Raw genomic sequence first — 14,910 nt, forward strand, 5'->3', positions numbered from 1 at the left:
TTACTGGCTCATACATTTAAAAGATTCACAGGCAGAGCTAATTATTTCACTTGTGATTATTTGAGGAGACCTGAAAAACATGTACTGTTAGTGCTCCCTGAGGAATAATTTTTGGAAACACTGCTTTAGAGGAAAAATTTTCTCTTGCCCATGCACTGTCCATTGGTCGAACATGCATATTGGATTTACTGGGTCCAAAACCCACATCCAAAATCAAGCAGTAAATACTTTGCAGTGACAGCTTGATATTAGTGTAGTTGTACTAGCAAGTCCTTTTTGATGGATATGTGCAGTATACTAGGTGATGTAGTAGCAATTGGCTAGAATGATAGACTGAAATGTTTGCTTTTCTTTTTGTTCAGCAATCAATTATGCATCTCGCCCTTAAGCTGGGTACACACGTAAAGATTTTCTGTCCAACCATCCAACTAGTTGATTGGTTGGAATGAAAATCTGGTAACCCATGGGAGTAACTGATGATCAGCAATTTGCTCCTAAATGCCAGAAAACAGATGAAAATGGTCGTCAGACAAGTTTGTTAAATTTTTGATCTAAACAATTTGTTCAAACAACAGTTTTTGTCCATTTTACAGCATTTGGGAGCAAATTGCTGATTGTAATTTGCTTTCATACATTACCAGATTTTCATTCCAACCAATCAACTAGTTGGATGGTTGGACAGAAAATCTTTACGTGTGTATGCACCTTTAGTCTATTATACTTCTTCTTATGTAACCCTCATTTATGTATCCATTAATTTATTAAACCAGTGGCACCCCAACACCCTTTGTATACAGAATCTCATAATGCACAAGGCAAACTAAATCCTTTTGTATAAATTTCACAACTTTCTATATGATTAATAAATGGGTATGTTCACATATGGGCACAAAGCATTATAGGAAAGAAACAACTTTATGCTGTGTCTCTACATTATTCCATATTTGCAATTAACTAAATTTTAGATATATTGGTATTTCTTTGGGTTCTGGAAAATGTTATATCATATTGAACTAATTGTATTTTAAATGAACCATTTAGATCCACAGATACATTTAAATATTCTACAGTTAGAAAACACAACTATGTTTAATAGCAAATGTGCAGTAACTAGTAAAATGATTTTATTTCTCTATTCTGTGATATATTTTTCTCTATTCTGTCCTATATTTATTTATGACCAGTTATTTATATAGCGCACACATATTCCGCAGCGCTTTACAGAGAATATTTGGCCATTCACATCTGTCCCTTCCCTATCACATGCGCACACACATACACACTAGGGTCAATTTGTGTTGGGTGCCAATTAACGTACCAGTATATTTTTGGGAGGAAACCGGAGTACTCGGAGGAAACCCACACAAGCACAGGGAGAATATACAAACTCTGCACAGGTAGGGCAGTGGTGGGAATCGAACCCATGCCCTCAGTGCTGTGAGGCAGTAATGCTAACCATTATACCATCTGTACTGCCCATATAATGTCTTCATTATTTTTTAACAGTGTCCCAAAATATGCAAAATGCTTTCCTTTGTGTGGAGAATACGAAAACTCTAAACCATCCAGTTTTTCTGACAAGATATTAAACAATGAAAGGTAAGCAATACACATATATTTGGATACACAGTTACTGGGTATAAAAATCTAATATACTGTACACGCCTTAAGTTCAGTTGCACTCAACATTCAAAATGTAAACATGAAAACTATAATACGTATGATATACAGTAAGCAAAAATATGCTTTCGGCCCCCTCCACCACCACGGGATGCCGTCATATTACCAACCGCAGGGATTCCAGCACTCAGAATGCCGGTGTTAGAATCCCAGCGCCGGCTTTACGAGGTTAGGGGGAAGATTAGGTACTAGGGGGAGTGTTAGGGTTAGGGTGCAGGGAGGGGGAGGTTAGGTTTAGGCACTGGGGAGGTAGTGTTAGGGTTATGGAGAGGGGGAGGGTTAGGATACCGATCAACAGGTGTCGGGATGCCAGCGTCGCGATTCTGACCGCCGGGATCTTGAGCGTCATCCCGTACCCAACCTGCCATTGCACCCCAAGTTCATAATATGGCACACTGCAGTGGGTGACAGGGAGAGGTAGAGGATGACACTAGGTAGAGGGTGACATGGACAGACAATGGGTGACAAGGAGAGGAAAGAGGGTGACAGGCACTAAGTGACAGGGAGAGGGGGAGAGGCAGTGGGTGGCAGGAAGAGGTAGAGGGAGATGGGTGAAAGGGAGAGGCAGAGTGTGATGGGGAGAAGCTGTGGTAGATGGAGAGTGGGTGACAGGGAGAGGCAGAGAGTGATGGGGAGAGGTAAAGGGTGATGAGGAGAGGGTGACAGGCAGTGGATGACAGGGTGAAGAAGTGGGTGACAGGGAGAGATAGAGGGTGATGGGGAGAAGCAATGGGTGTGGGTGACAGGGAGAGGGTGAAAGGCAGTGGGTGACAGAAAGAGATAGAGGTTGATGGGCAGTGGGTGACGGGGAGAGGCAGTGGGTGACGGGGGAGGCAGTGGGTGATGAGGAGACATAGAGGGTGACAAGGACAGCCAGTGGGTGACTGGCAAAAGGTGACATATATTACATGTATTACTATTTAGTTAGGTGATCCCAGAACTGCAGTGGATGGAGAGCAGCTACTGCTCTCCTCCTTGGGTTTTAACATTAGGGTCGGACACAAGATCATGACGTCAGATCCCCGGTGCAGGTGGCAAGAACCACCTCAGAGAGGAAGAGGTGAGGAGCAAGACTGGTCGGGAGAAACAGGGAGTAGAGGAGAGGAAAGAGGAGGAGAGGCGGGCCCAATCTCCACTGGTTGGATCGCATCCACGACCACCACAACTCATTCCATGTTACCACTGAGATGAACTGGTGGCCCGCTGTGGCATATATTCAGTTAGTCTGACTCATTGTAATGCTGCTGGCTATGGGCCCCTTTATTGCAGTGGGCCACAGTGCAATGCACTATCTGCACTGCCGCTAGTTCATCACTTGGGGGGACCGGGGGAAGTTGGCCACACCATATGTGCACTGCACTGTGAATCAGCCTGACATCTTTGGGAGTGTGGGGCATGCCCACAGAGTGATAAAACTAGGGGAGGCCACACCTCCTCCCAGCGAGGTCATGCCCCCTTTTCAGATGTGTGCACGTTCTGCGTGAGCAGTGACAGTTTCACCAATGACAGTAAGAATTCTAAGTTGCCCTCTTATTAAGTAACAAGACTGACACAGTATTACATCTCTCATCTGATTTCTCCTCTACTGCGCATATTTCACGGGTAACTAAAATAACAACCCTGATATAAGAAACAAAGGATAATGATCAGCACCAAAATGAGCAGGGAAAATGAAGGAAAAGGAAGTTGCTTTTGAGACTCATGTAAAGAAAAGTCTTATTTAATGCACCACAGGGAACGGATGGCTCCCTACGTTCTAAGTTTGTGACTATTACATATTATGCACACTAAGGGCCTGATTCAGAGCCACTCGTAAGCAGCCGCTCGTTCGTTCGGAGCGATGTTCGCACATCTGCGCATGCATATTGGTTTTAGTACGCATGCGCAAATCAGTCAGTGCGGTCAGAAATCGTGTGCTCGCAAAATAGCGAATGCCTGCTAATTTGAGTGACAGGATGAGGCGTTTGTGGGTGGTAACAGGGGAAGGTGCTTGAAAACGGGGAGTGGAGATCCGAACGCAGGCGTGCCAAACGGTCAAAACGGGCGTTTAATGGGAGTGCATAATTAACAAAGCAGCGTCATTGACCACGTCACTGTGTTGTATTTTAGCCAGAACTGCTCGCATGATTGCGGTAGGAAAATGCTACCACAAGAATAGCGAGCAGTTCATACGCCTTTCAATGTACTCGATTAATCTATAATAAATAGCGGAGATGACGTATGATGCGAGCGGCCAGGGGGCGTTTTTATCAAAAAAACGTCCGCATGTTTTGTTCGCTTGTTCAGACATAGAGGCGTCAACAGACCGCAAAGAGCGAACGGTCAATTTAAATAGCCAGCCCCTTTTTCTGGAGGAGCGAGCGCAAATAGCGTCCGGCTCTGAATCAGGCTCTAAGTCACTGCTAGAGAGACATATTTACAATTTTGAAACAATAAATAACACCTGAAGAATTTGTATGTTCTAACTTATCGATACTGCAAAACGTGCACTTGCGCAACTTTCCATAATGGGTACGCATTCATATTCATATTCACTAAACATATTAAAAAGTGCTTTGGAAACACTAAACATAATATTACATCTGAATACTAAAATTCTGGTAGGTTTAGCCTTATCCTTCTACAAAATAATATATCCGCATCAGTAGATATATATTTTTAAACCCTTGCAAGTATCATTTAGAAATGCTACGTATAGAACAAAATGTCACTTATTTATATTCTGTGGAATAGAACAGTATTAGACAAAAGAAAACAGCATTCCATGTGGAGGTACTTGTGTGGTTAATTACATTTAAAATGTGTACAGTACATTGTAAATATATGTATTCAAATTGTTTTCCCAATATAACTGATTTCCTATTCCATTTTGTTCCTTAGCACCAGTAAACAAGATTCAACTAAAAATAATAACTCTGATGAAAAACCAAACTTTTTACCAGGACACCCCACTGTAAGTCTGCCTATAGTTTTATAGAAAATGGGATAATTGTATCTGTCATAAGCTCAAAAATAGAAAAGGAGCATTTATGTGACCTACAATAGTGTAAATGTCAAGTTCAATACTACAATATTGTATTCAAATTGTTTTACTTGTCTGTATGTCTGTGATATCTAAATGCAAATTACTAATATACAAATGATAAAAAATGATGATCAAATTGTCTAGGGTGCTTCCCTGCCATCCTAGACCTGGCACTATGTGGCCTATCATCAAATAATTTTAGGAATCTTGGCAGGAGCAATTTGTCCCCTAGCTAATATTTGGTATCTATTATATAATGGGTTTAAATTCTGTCTCCACAGTTGTGCAGTAATAGACAGGAATGAGGCTACTCCTCCTTCCCCTCCTCACAGCTCTCATTGGCTGCAAGGACACAACTTGTCCTCTGCCCCTTCCCATTGGAGGGGGGTGGTCCCTCTTGATCCTCCAGCCGTTTCCTCCCATCCCCCACTTAGCTACCCTCTGAGGTAACTCCTCACCCAGGTGATAAAATTATGTCCTAGAATAAGGAGACAAAGACAGAATAAGGAAGATAGAGGGAGAAGGAGTGAGAGACGTTGTGCCAGAGAGATGTGTAGGAAGAGGAGGGAGACAGCAGAAGCTGGGCACACAATCGACCATAAATCCTAAGTATTATAATTGTATTTCAAATTTCCTCACAACATGATGCAATTTTTTATACTTTTACATATTTAGGAAGACAGTAGGGCTGATAGTGTAGGAGGAGTACAAGCTCACATAGCACTAGCTACACCCACACACAGCACTGGTCATACCTTCTCTGCATCCATTAATAGGCCTTTGAAGCCCAAGATCCATGTAGCCGTTAATCTGACCCTAGGGGCGAGAATAAGGGGGAGACAGGAGAAATAGGGAGAGACTGGAGGGGGAAGAATAGGGGGAGACAGGAGAAATAGGGAGAGACTGGAGGGGGAAGAATAGGGGGAGGCAGGAGGAAGGTGGGGAAGAGAGAGGTAGAGAAAAACCCTGCATAATTGCTAGCGACCCTTTAATAGACAGGTCCACTCTAAAATTCTAGTAATCAAATAAATGTAGTTCAGCTCATAGTCACCCACCAGTGCAGGTGCCTGGCAACATGACAGAAGGGAGAATGGGCAGAGTATAAGAGTTTAGCCAAAAATAGGGATTTTGCTTTTTTTTTCTCCTGATCTGGAATGGAGAAAACTGTTTTCTCCATTTTCACCTGTTTGCCGTTTCCGCCTGTTTGCCAAAAATCGGCCGATTTTGGCGGGTTTTTTTTCAAACTAGGCCGATTTCACAGATGTAAAAAAAAAATGCCCATTTTCGCCATCAATTGAATACAACCCTAAGTGGGATATATATATATATATATATATATATATATATATATATATATATGGTATGCAATCGGGAAGCCGACTGCCTAAATACCGGCAGCCGGCTTCCCGACTGTCATATCTCGGCATATCCCGTCCCTAGATGTAGACACCCGGCATTTCCCGATCGTAGAGATGCCGGGCGCCGTGAGCGGACAGCCGCGGGGGGGGATGGTTAGGTTTAGGGCTCCCGGGGGGGACTTAAGGTTATGCACCCCCCCGTGATGGTTAGGGTTAGGCTAGGGGGAGGGAGGGTTAGGGTTAGGCACCCCGGGGGGGGACTTAGGGTTAGGCACCCCCCCGGGGGACTTAGGTTTAGGCAGCGGGGAAGGGGGTGGTTAGGGTTAGGCACTTAGAAGGGGGATTAGGGTTAGGCACTTGGGGGGGAGGTTAGGGTTAGGCACCCCTAAGGAGGGTTAAGGTTAGGGGGCTTAGGTTAGGTTAGACAATACTTACCTATCCACGATTGGGATTTCCAGCGCTATCGGGCTTCCGCTGCCAGGATCTCTGCTGATGTCGGGCTGCCGCAGTCGGCAATCGAACCGCCGGCCATGCGGCAGGCGGTATTTCATACCAATTCCATATATATATCTATCTAAGGGCACAGTCGTGCCCTTATGTTAAGGCTGCATGTAAAAAACTATTAGAGGTACCGAGCTGAAATTTGGCATGGCCAGGTAGAACTGTCGCTCGTTGCTGCGTGCCAAATTTCAGGGCATAAACATAAAAAATTAGGACTTGGGAGTAATCTAAAGTTCACCTTTTTCTGACATTCACAATTAGGAACCCTTTTCTGCTGTAGCCTATGTTTTTTTGGGAAGGCATAACTCAGGATAGGGGGCAAAATTAGACTTGGGGTTTGTTTTATTAAGTAGCTATTGTACCAGGGTACGTGCTTTTGGGGTTCAGATAAATTAGAAAGTTACAAGTTTTAAACTATTACCCCAAGAATGCGCCATTGAATAGATAGGACTTTTCAACTTGTTGCGCAGCAGCAGTAGGAGCCTCAAGCAGGTGTATTCACTGTGGCTTCACTTGGGTGCACCAAGATGGCCATCATTAGCTGCAGTGGGACCCGGGGGAAAGGAGCGTGGGGGTAGCAGGTGTTAGCTGTGGCCAGGACCCCGGGACGGTAGCGGGCCTTAGTGGCAGTGGTGCGGATGGCAGTGCGGTCAGCAGTGGGGCAGGCATTAGGACCCCAGGGGAGGTAGCAGCACAGAGAATGCAGGCTCGGTTCTGTAAGAAGCGTGATACCTGCTTCTGTGTTTAAGAAAAAATGGCATGGCCCGCTCCCCAAAAACAACCAGCACTGGACTTTGGAGACCCAGTACTGGTTGTGCTAAATACAGGGGACAAATGATGTAGGGGTCCCCCGTATTAAGCACAACCAGCACCAGGCTTTTCAGAATCAGTCCTGGTTGCCAAAATACGGGGGACAAATGATATAGGGTTCCCCTGTATTCAGCACAACCAGCACTGGGCTATGAGCCGGCCCTGGTTTTGGAAATACAGGGGGAAAAATGCGTAGGGTCCTCCTGTATTTACCAGAACCAGCACTGAACACTTTCAAGCAAACCCTTTCACCGGGCCCCCTAGCTGCAACATCACCCGTGGCCACTAGTCAGCCCAGGCCGGGGATCCCTGGGGAGCTAGGGACCCCCACAATAAAGGGGTCCTCCTCTCCAGGGCACCCCAGGCCCAGGCTGATAGACCGGGGCTATCCCTGGCACCCCTGTTGCAGTGGGTGCAGGGTTGATTGTGTATAGCGTGGTGCAAGTAAAGAGTTAAAATATTGGCTTTTGCTGTGGAACTACAGTTCCCAGCAAGTCTCCCCTGCATGCTGGTACTTGGAGAACTACAAGTATCAGCATGTGGGGCATTACGGGGCAGCTGGAACTTGTAGTTCCACAGCAAAAGCAATATTAAAAAAACAGAACACACACACCGTTGAAAAGTAAAATGTACTCATGTACTCACACATGCACACACTATCTCACATACTCACCTATGTATCCCTGTAGCCAATCTGTCCTATTCTCCAGTAGACAATCCAATGGAGTACCTGTAATAAAAATTCCATACTCACCTCCTCCTATGCGTGGATCTGTTCTCTTCATCAGGCAATCCAGGGTCTTGGCAAAAAGGTTCAGAAATCGGCAGTTCAGAAATCTCGGTGCGGAGCACTCATTGGCTGAGAGAGGTGAGCCTTCCGCCTGACAGCTAATGAGCTGTTCTCACCATTGACTTCAATGATGAGAACCGAGCGTGCCCTTTTCAAAAATGGCGCCTCAGCACCATTTTTTAAATTCAAAGATGGCCACCGTGAACTAATCACTGCTCGCGACATCATTGCCCTGCCCCCTCGGCTGGCTTAAATACAGCCAGCGTGAGGCGCTGTCCGTTCAGTCGTCGGCCTGGGAGCTGGAGAGAAGACAAGCTGAAGGAAGAAGATGCCGCGGAAGCTCTGGATAGGCAGTGGCCAGGAAAAAGAGCTTAAAGTGCGCCGCCTTCCAAGTGAAGATGTCATAGGAGCCCTGGACAGGCGCCGGACGCCACCTTCCAGGTGCAGATGTCATAGAAGTCCTGGGGGAGCGGCAGTCATGAAAAAGAGCTTAAAGTCTGTCGGTTTTCCCAGGTGAAGGTCAGGCAAAATAAAATGTCTTTGTTTTGTTTATTTTAATATTTCTTTTGCAGGGGTAGTATAGCTACCAGCAGGCCCTTAATGCCCGCCTGCTGGTACTTGTGGTTCTACAAGTACCAGTTTGCGGGGATGCCTGCTGGGACCTGTATTACTACTGCAAAAGACAATATTTATATATTCATATGCACCACACTTTACATATTCAACCCGGCACCCACCGCCCAGGTGTGCCGTGGATAGCTCCGGGCTATCAGCCTGGGGTGCCCTGGAGAGAGGGACCGTTTTATTGGGGGGGTCCCCAGCTCCCCAGGGATCCCCGGCCTCGACCGACTAGCGGTCAAGGGTGATGCTTCAGCTGGGGGGCCCGGGGAAAGGGCTCCCCTGGCTGTGGCATCACCGCCCGCTGGAAAGAGTCCAGTGCTAGTTCTGGTAAATACAGGGGGACCCTGCACATTTTTGCCCCCCTGTATTTCCAGAACCAGGGCCAGCTCAGAGCCCAGTGCTGGTTGCACTGAATACAGGGGACCCCTACATCATTTGTTCCCCATATTTTGGCAACCAGGAGTGCTTCTGAAAAGCCTGGTGCTGGTTGTCCTTAATACTGGGGGACCCCTATGTTGTTTGTCCCCTGTAGTTAGCACAAGTAGTACTGGGTCTCCATAGCCCAGTTCTGGTTGTTTTTGGGGGTGTAGGGCCATGCCATTTTTGCTTTGTTTTTACACACATTTTTTTTTTATCACAGAAGCATATATGGGTCTCACTGATCCCATCCATGCTTCTGTGTTTATTTATACGCAGATGCAGGTATCACAGGTCTTTCAGATCCGAGCCTGCATCTGTCTGCTGCTACCTCCCCCGGGTCCTTCCGCCTGCACCACTAACGCCTCTGGGTCCCGGACACAGCTAACGCCTGCTGTCCCCCTGGGTTCCTGCCATAACTTATGGCTGCTTCCTCATCCGTCGCTACCACCAGCACTGACCTGCCATCTTGGTGCACCCAAGTGAAGCCACAGTAAGTACACCTGATAGATGCTCCTACTGAGGCTGTGCATCAAGTTGAAACTTCCTACAGTATCTCTATAATGGCAGATTTGTGAGGTAATAGTTTAAAAACTGTAACTTTCTAATTTACCTAAACTCCAAAAGCACCTACCATTGAACAATAGTTACCTAATAAAACAAACCCCAAGTCTAATTTCGCCCCCTACCCTGAGTTATGTCTTCCCAAAAATCCACCATAGAGAACAGCAGAAAAGTGGTCCTAATTGAGTGTCAGAATAAAACGACAGTTGGAAATTCAGATTACTCCCAAGTCCTCATTTTTTATGCTTTTGCCCTAAAATTTGGCATGCAGCACCGAGCGACAATTCTTCCAGCCCATGCCAAATTTCAGCTCCGTACCTTCAATAGCTTTTGAGGTGTAGCCCCTTAAACACCATGCCCCCTCCCTCTGCAATTCTCTATGGGAAAATTCCATTTTTTAGGGGACCCCTACGTCGTTTGTCCCCTGTATTTTGGTAACCAGGACTGGCTATGATTAGCCTGGTGCTGGTTGTGCTTTATACAGGGAACCCCTACGTCGTTTGTCCCCTGTGTTCAGCACAACCAGCAAAGCTCGATGCTGGTTGTGCTGTGGGGGCATGTCATTTTTTTTTCATATTACGCATTCATTTTTTAAAACAATGCATGGATGGATCTCACTGATATGTCCATGCATCTGTGTCTTATTGTTTTCATTTTCTCAGGTGCATGCCCAGCACCAATGAGTCCCTCTGTGGCTCACTGAAGCTTCTGTGCACGGCCCTGCTGCTGCCACTGCTCCACACTCCCGCTGCTGCCACTGCTCCACACACCTGAAGCCTGCCCCCACAGCCATCTTAAAACACCTCCTGTGTGCTGTCTGCTTCTCCACCCATCTTAGTGTACCTATTTGTTGTCCTACTGCTCTGCAGGTGGCTGGTGTGCTCGTCAAAACCCTGATGGTTAATAAATCATAAAAAAACTATGAAATTCCATAGACAAAAAACCTTACAGTTTCACATGTCCCAATAAAGCTGCTTAGACATGATCTGAAAATTCACAAAACCTACTGAATTTGTGCCACACAAACTTCAAAAAGCAATGAAATTACGATCATTAAGGCTGACGCCTTAATGGACGCGTTCCTTATGTAATACAGATATGGTATGCCGTGACACCATGTGGTTAACCACATATTCAGCACTCTCACAGAGTGAGATTGCTGTAACTCACAAAATGGTGGAGCTGCTAATTCACAGAATTGTGTGCTCATTGGAATACACACATGCAGTCTATGCAACTGAGGTCTGAGCAGCATATAGAGCTGCACAGATGAGATCAGAGTATGGTGGATGGGGGGGAGAAGACAGGGCGTTGTGGATGGGGCAGACAGAAAGGCGTGCAGAGGGGAAGATTAAGCAGATGAAGGTGAGCCAAAGTGATATAGATGAGTTGAAAACAGTGGTGCAATGTGGGGGAGACAGAGTGGCATGGTTTGGGGGAACAGGGCAACATGAATGGGGATTACAGAGTAGCATGGATGCGGGAAGATAGAGCAGCGCAGATGGGTAAAGACAGATTGGTGTGGATGAGAAATACAGACTAGGACTATAGGAGAACACACAATAGGGATTGGGGAAGACAGATTGGTGTGGATGGGAGGGGAAAGATAGATTGGCACGGTTGGGGGGGTACAGAGTGGTGCAGATGGAGGAAGAAAGAGTGGCAGAGATGAGGGGAAGACAGATGTGCGGGTGGGAGGGGATAGACATAGTGGCACAGTTGGGGGGGACAGAGTGTTAAAGATGGAGGAAGAAAGAGTGGCAGAGATGAGGAGATAGGGCCAGCCCTAGGCATAGGCATTACAGGCAAATGCCTATGGGCAACAGGAATGCCTAGGGGCATCCAAGCCTAGGGCTAGATGTAGATTTTTGGCAACACAAGCCAGTCAGGACTCTGCAGCAGCAGCAGGACACTTCTCACACAGGCAGGAAGTGTTTGCTTTCGCTGAGACAGTTGCTGCATAAGAGTGCAGAGGAGGATGGAAGGGGATCTAGGTGTTCAGAGGAAAGGCAGGCAACACCCGCGGAGCTGCTGCTAGACCCTGCCCCACCACACAGCATAAAGGTAAGAGCTGGATGAGGGGAGGCAGACACATATGGGGAGTGGGGGCAGATGACACTGCTATGGGAGGAGGAGACAGAGACATATGGGGAGTAGGGGCTCAGGGAGCTGATAATAGTTACTGCTATGGGGGAATGGGAGACAGACACATATGGGGAGTCCGGGCTGATGACACTGCTATGGGTGGGGGAGACAGACATATGGGGAGTAGGGGCTCAGGGAGCTGATAATAGTTACTGCTATGGGGGAATGGGAGACAGACACATATGGGGAGTCCGGGCTGATGACACTGCTATGGGTGGAGGAGACAGAGACATATGGGGAGTAGGGGCTCAGGGAGCTGATAATAGTTACTGCTATGGGGGAATGGGAGACAGACACATATGGGGAGTCCGGCTGATGACACTGCTATGGGAGGGGGAGACAGACATATGGGGAGTAGGGGCTCAGGGAGCTGATAATAGTTACTGCTATGGGGGAATGGGAGACAGACATATATGGGGAGTGGGGGCTGATGACACTGCTATGGGAGGGGAGACAGACATATATGGGGAGTGGGGGCTGATGACACTGCAATGGGAGGGGAGACAGACATATGGGGAGTAGGGGCTCAGGGAGCTGATAATAGTTACTGCTATGGGGGAATGGGCAGGGGCGCCGAGAGGGGGGGGGCGTGTACAGATTACCCGGGGCCCGGGCTTCCTGGGAGGCCTAGTGGGGGCCCGGGTCCGACGCCGCCCCCCTTCCCTCACAGCAGCCTAGCACACAGCGTGTGCTGAGCTGCAGTTGGAGACTGCTCGTGGCTGCTGAGCAGCAGCCATAGCCGTCTCCTATGCCTGTGCGGGGGAGCGATCACACTGATCGTGCCCCCCCTGGCTTTGCCCGGGCTGAGGGGGCTCAGAGCGACACCTCCCCGGCACGCAGCAAATCTTTTTTATTTATTTATCTTCGGCAAGGGGGCGTGGCCACGCCTCCCGAAATTAGGCCACGCCCCCTATTACTGGAGCCCGCCTTGGCTCTTGGCGGCCCTGGGAATGGGAGACAGACACATATGGGGAGTGGGGGCTGATGACACTGCTATGGGAGGGGGAGACAGAGACATATGGGGAGTAGGGGCTCAGGGAGCTGATAATAGTTACTGCTATGGGGGAATGGGAGACAGACACATATGGGGAGTGGGGGCTGATGACACTGCTATGTAAGGGGGGAGATAAAGACAAATGGGGAGTATTTGGGGGGAGGGGGTATGCCTGTGCTATGAGTGAAGGGTGCTGGCTATGCTGGGTGAGGAGTGCTGTGCTGGCTGAGGGGTGATGGGTGCTGTGCCGTGATCTGTTCTGTGTTGGCTGGTGCTGGATGAGGGGTACTCTAACTGTACTGTGAGGTGTGCTGTACTGGGAGATGGGTATTGTACTGGGTGAGGGGTGATGGGTGCTGTACTGTCATTTGTGCTATGAGGGGTGCTGTGCTGGGTGAGGGGTGCTGTGCTGTAATCTGTGCTGGGTGAGAGGTGGTGTACTATAATCTGTGCTGAGAGGTGCTGTGCTGTAATCTGTGCTGGGTGAGAGGTGCTGGGATAGGGGTACTGTACTGGGTGAGGGGTGATGGGTGCTGTGCTGTAATCTGAGTTGATGGCATACCATTTCTGTATTATGCAAGGAACACGTCCATGAAGGCGTCAGCCTTAATGATCGTAATTTCATTACTTTTTGAAGTTTGTGTGGCACAAATTCAGTACGTTTTGTGAATTATCAGATCATGTCAAAGCAGCTTTACTGGGACATGTGAAACCGTAAGGTTTTTTGTCTATGGAATATATATACTGTATATCTATATATATCTATCTATATATAAATATATATATAATATATATATATATATATATATATATATATATATATATATATATATATATATATATATATATATATAGTCCTCAAGTACCACCAACAGGTGATGTTTTGTGGATTTCTTTAATCATGGACAGGTGTTGGGTCAGTAATTATCCCACCTACATCCATCCTTAAACCATGACCTGTTGTTGATATTTGAGGACTGGAGTTGAGAACCGCTGCTCTAAACACAAACTTAAATGTAATTATTGTACTCATCAACATACCTCTATATTTAGGTCTGATAATGGCTACATTTACAATTTAGGGCCTGATTCATTACGGATCGCTATTGCGATCGCAGCTGCGATTACGCACTCAGTATTGCTGCAAAAATATGCTAATGTTTGCAACTGCCCTGCAAGCATAGAGACACCCACTACCAATTTCTCACATCCGTAAGACCTCGCAATCCTGAGTATACATCGGTAGCATCGAGTAACATCGGACCCTCACGCAAAATTCCAGTAGCTCTGACCTGTCTCACAACTTGAAACTCGTCGAACGCACTGAGCTGCGAATGCCGTCGCAGTGGCTAATTTATGCACGTCCAGGAAACGGCGTTCAAACTGACAGGTATGTCAAACCACACCCCTGTCACCACCCCCAAACACTAACGTCTTGTCACTCACTCTACGATGGCTTTGCATCTGCGTACGTGATCACAGTGCGATCACAATACTGGCCTGCGCATGCGCACTGCTGTGCATAAGCACGCTGCTGCAATTGCGATCCGTGATGACTCAGGCCCTTAATGAATACAGTAGAAGAATTAATTTAAGTAAGAATCTGATATCCCTTTTGTTACTTTACATAGGCATCACATTTTTTTGATGGCCGTGCTGTTGACCCAGGTATGTAAAGAATGAATAAAATGTCCAATGAAAAGAGGATTTCAGTAAGAGCTGCAATTAATATTTACCCTAAATCCCATTGAAAACCATTGATCAACACTAATGTAGTAGTGTTGTGTATAACATGGATAAACTATGATACTGGCATATGTTTTGTTCTTAACATCAGAGGGGAGATACAATAAAGTGGTACACCTGAGCACATTTCCTCAACTGTTGTACTTGTATTTGTGACAGCTCAAGCTTAGAGGGATGCAGTCAGGAAGCCGACGGTCGAAATGCCAACCGCCGACTACCCGACTGTGCAATCCCGATGGGACTAATGATAGGTGTCGAA

General features: G+C 46.8%; 1 protein-coding gene across 1 annotated transcript in view; it reads left to right on the forward strand.

Annotated features, from left to right (window-relative positions):
* LOC148529242 (cadherin-related family member 4-like) overlaps nt 1-14,910 on the forward strand; it is a 153,434-nt gene that overhangs the window by 123,577 nt on the left and 14,947 nt on the right. Inside the window, exons 21-22 of the mRNA XM_088468650.1 lie at nt 1,507-1,599; nt 4,561-4,633. Of these exons, the coding sequence (XP_088324776.1) occupies nt 1,507-1,599; nt 4,561-4,633 (166 nt within the window). The remainder of the gene's footprint in view (nt 1-1,506; nt 1,600-4,560; nt 4,634-14,910) is intronic.

This window comes from Taudactylus pleione, unplaced genomic scaffold (assembly GCF_031769625.1).
Source record: "Taudactylus pleione unplaced genomic scaffold, aTauple2 ptg000086l, whole genome shotgun sequence".
NCBI lineage: Eukaryota > Metazoa > Chordata > Amphibia > Anura > Myobatrachidae > Taudactylus > Taudactylus pleione.